The sequence below is a fragment of the Asparagus officinalis genome, unplaced genomic scaffold (assembly GCF_001876935.1).
Source record: "Asparagus officinalis unplaced genomic scaffold, Aspof.V1 AsparagusV1_Un231, whole genome shotgun sequence".
NCBI classification, from domain to species: domain Eukaryota; kingdom Viridiplantae; phylum Streptophyta; class Magnoliopsida; order Asparagales; family Asparagaceae; genus Asparagus; species Asparagus officinalis.
The window spans coordinates 19559-23666 of NW_017972496.1; the positions used below are offsets into that span (position 1 = coordinate 19559).

The 4108-nt window shown below is 39.5% G+C and overlaps 1 protein-coding gene across 1 annotated transcript; it reads right to left on the bottom strand.

Moving 5' to 3' along the window:
• Nucleotides 1-788: 788 nt before the first annotated feature.
• LOC109827471 (actin-related protein 2/3 complex subunit 3) lies at nt 789-4102 on the bottom strand. Its single transcript, XM_020394476.1, has 3 exons — nt 1990-4102; nt 1638-1907; nt 789-1145 (listed from the first exon to the last, which is right to left on the bottom strand). The coding sequence occupies exons 1-3, from the start codon at nt 2063-2065 to the stop codon at nt 955-957; spliced, it is 537 nt and encodes a 178-aa protein (XP_020250065.1). The 5' UTR covers nt 2066-4102; the 3' UTR covers nt 789-954.
• Between the last annotated feature and the right edge of the window lie 6 nt (nt 4103-4108).

Below are 4108 nucleotides of genomic sequence, written 5' to 3' on the forward strand. Positions count from 1 at the left end.
TCATCTACAGCAGTTCTACCGCCGCGGCGATACAGATGAAGGCAAAAGCAAGGAGAGCGCTCCTAATCGCAGCCCTCCTTATAATCTCACTCGTTGCACAGAGCTCATTAGCTGCCGGTGAGGATTGCGATGAAGATGACTCCGGCGACTGCGATAAGCCCAAGACTTGTTCTGACCGGTGCCTTCAGTACCATTGCACGACCGCACCTCGAGCCACGGGTCTCATCGGCCTCATCGACCCCGGCCCAATCTTATGCAAGGCTGCGTGCAACGTCAAGTGCGTTTGGGTTGCTCTTACCGCTGGCTCGGCCTAGGGGGTGTTTTAAGGTTCAGTTTTTGTTTTGAGTAAATTTCAAAATGAAATGCAGGGTAGGGGTACTTTGGTAATTGCTCCTCCCCAATTTGTGAATCAGAACAACATGCTCCCATGCACGCTCCTCTAAACAGAATTGTACCCTGACATTCCCCCATTGACATCATTAAGTAATTAAATTTCTATTTGAGAGATACATTGCACTGGATAAAAATTTAATTCTGAAAGATATATTGCAGTGAACATAGCATAAACGTAAACAACCATTCTCTCCAAAAAAAAAAAAAAAAAAAAAAAAAAAAACCAAAAAAAAAAAAAAAAAAAAAAGTAAAAACCAACATGGGGGCAGCATAATCATTTTTGGATGAAATAATCTGAAATTAGAACCAAGGCATCAGCAACATGCCAAAGTTCAAACGCAAAATCAGAAGGCATATCCAACTAAAAAAAATTCAGATTATGAACCGCAACATCCTACTTGTATAAAGGCTTGATCTTATTTTCAACAAGGGGTCCAGTTTATTAACATCATCCTTTCACCAAAAGTTATATACAGCACTAGTATTACAATCATTTTAATGAAATTTTGTATGTATCCTGTAAAATCTTTTTAACGAAGATAAGATGCAACTTGATGTTGATCACAACATGCCATGGTACCCAGGCTTCCTCCCATGAGAGGTCGATGACTCTGGAACGATGATGTTCATGAATTTCCTCTTTGCAAATGCTAACCACCATTTGTTTGGAGTTCCATTAGGTCGGTAAGCACAATTCAACAATCTACCGCTAGTCTCTTCCCTGATTTGCCTCAAATAACTCCTGAATAACTCTGTAGATTGGAAAAATAACAATTTATAAGAAAAATTTTCAAACCACAGAAAGGAAACTGATGTCTTATTAGATTGTTTGACCATGAAAGTTTGTTGAAGCCAAATAGCCATTACAAATTTCTAATCTTACAGAAAGCTACTTTTTTATTTAAGCTTTCTGCATAAAAGAGGCGCACACACACACCTGCTTTTATCAAATTACACAGGCTCTATTGGCCAAAAGAATAGGCAAACTGACACTTTTCCCCTGTTGCCTAACCATCCACCTACTTTCTATATGGATTTCACATTTGTTGATAGTTGGTACCTTTCCTTGGGGGGGAAATGACAAATAATCATCATGGTTAACTACTTCTTGAAGGCTTCTTCTTTCCCATTATCAATGGTAAATAGCATTTTAAGATATTATAAATTTACGGAATACCGCAAGTATGTATTATTAGGGAAGGGGGAAATTTTGAAAGGAGATAACACTAAACAATGAAACATACCAGCTTCTTCCTCAGACTGAGGAAGGGAAAAGAGACCAGGGAAAGGAAAGCCTGTCTCTCCAGGCACTGGGATATTCTCAAGGCCCAAAGTGATGATTGCCTTTGTTCCAACTGCCAATGTTCGGCAACCCTCAAGCCGCTTTAAGGCCACGTTGATGTAAAATGTCAAGTAAATAAGGAGCTTGTCGGCTGAGCTTCTAATGTCAAAGTTTCTAAAGAAGACATTGGCCCGAAAGAAAGATATAGCTTCATCAACAATGTCGATTTTATCTGCCATTAATTGAAAGAAACTAAATAACATATAGAATGTATGAGAAAAGAAGTTTAGAGGAGCCGAGGATCAGTGGAAAACCTTGATCAGATTCTGGAGCAGGACCCTTGATATGACTTTTCAGTGGAAGAAGAGGGCACCCACAAGCTTTGGTCATTCCTTCCTCATCCACAAAACTAGAGTGGTACACCTACGAAGCAAACACATTGTTCAAAGACAGGAATACACAAAGAGATTGTTATGATTACATCATCATGGTGATTGAGCGACATGGCCATATGTTTTCCTATAGTTTGCTTTGGGTTACAGGACGTAAAGCAAAATCAGCATATTTTTTTTTTTGATGACAAGGGAAACTTGGTCACCCCAGCTCAGTTTAACTCCTTCGGAGCCCCGCCAGCGGCCCTGGTTCGATTCCCCTTGTTCCCTTCACATATACAAGGAGCTACCCTTAATACCAGGGGCTCATCCCCACGGGCAGAGCGCGGGCGAGCAGCGTGGGGACCACTGGGACGCGAACTGGTGAGCATACAACGGGCCGAGCTGGATTTGGTGACCAATAAAACCCCGGGTTTCCGTCCCCATCCTTAAACCAAGGGAAACCAGGTGAATGCGGCTACGAGGATTCGAACTCCTGACCAACAACGGGCAATAGCCTGGAGAGATACACTCCTCCATGGAGAGCTGCTGACCATGAGTCCCACCCGCGGGTGGTAAAATCAGCATATTTGACGCAGCGGTGAATGCATTTTTCAAGGTTTCGCTTAGTTAAGCTAATAAAAGAAGACATATATAGCATTTCATGTTAAGGATATTAACCAATCAGCAGATGCTCAGGATCAGCACATGACTGTTACCAACAACTTGAACTGATCTGGAACAGAGTAGAGAGAGTGAGAGGGGGCACAAGCGAAAAGGAAACTTTGGGGAGAACAATACAGCAGATAGAAGCTGCACACATAAATTTTGCATCTATCTAGATTGATGGTAACTAGAATAATATCAGAGGTCTGGTCAAATTCACATGTATGGTAATGTGCAGCAAAATTCATAGTCCAAGTATAATAACAATTTAATGCGGACACTTAAATTGCCTAGTGGCTAGTCTTCCGAGGTACTTGTTTGTGTTGATTACACTCAGTTGGTTGCAGCTTGAGCCAGCATCAACAAATACAACCTTTAATTGACCCATCAAACATACAGTCATCTCTTTAGAACTTTTATCAAGCTGTCACGAATTAGCTTTATCGACATGCCAAAACCTGCGACTTCAAATATGATACTAGGAAAACCCACCCCCGCGCGCACACCAAACATCCAATTATTAGCAATAGGTCATGATTATCGAAAATATAAAGAGGACAAAATAACTATTGATTAGCATCCATCGACTATAACTTAACCAAAAAAATCTATTCAAAAGTTCAATCCACTGCTCAACAAAATCCGAGCACATGACAAAAGTTTGGAAGATGATTTGATTGGCGTCAGATACTAACCTGTACTGAAGGCTCTTTTTATGAAAACTACTCGGCTCTAGCGTGTTCAACACAAAAACAACAGTAAAGTTGACAAAGTTCTGAAGTGTGATTCTTTTGATTTGAGAACTGATACTGATTCAGTTTGTCCAATCAGGCAATTGTCATAACGACCCTTCTCTTATCAAGATAAATGCTTTGTTTGATACACCATCAAATAAAAATATAATTAACAGCTATCCTCTACAAAAACGATGATCTAGAACCCCTGCAAAGCTCTGTTAAATAGCAAACTTCTGCATGTGATACCTTGAAACATCAATTGACTGGAAAAAAAAAGGGAAAAAAGGGAAAAAAATAGATTGAAACAATACCTTTCTAGTCTTCAAATAACTCAATGTTAGCAAGTTAGCATAGATTGAAGAGTTGCAATAAATACTTCATTCACCAAGAAACAGTCACCAAACTCTCAATAACTTTCTCCTCACTCATCTATTATTTAAAATGAATGAATCACAACATTCCAACATTCAATACCTCTTTCTTCTCACTAAACTTCACTGTCCATCTTGTGTTCAAATTTCCACAATGTAACTCATAGATATACTCGCAGACCCTCTAAAAAAATATCTTTCAAATGCTGCTACGAAAAATAAAATTGTTTTACTTCATAAATCTTGTGAACAGCTCTACAATCTCAAAAATCTTAAAACAACTATTTT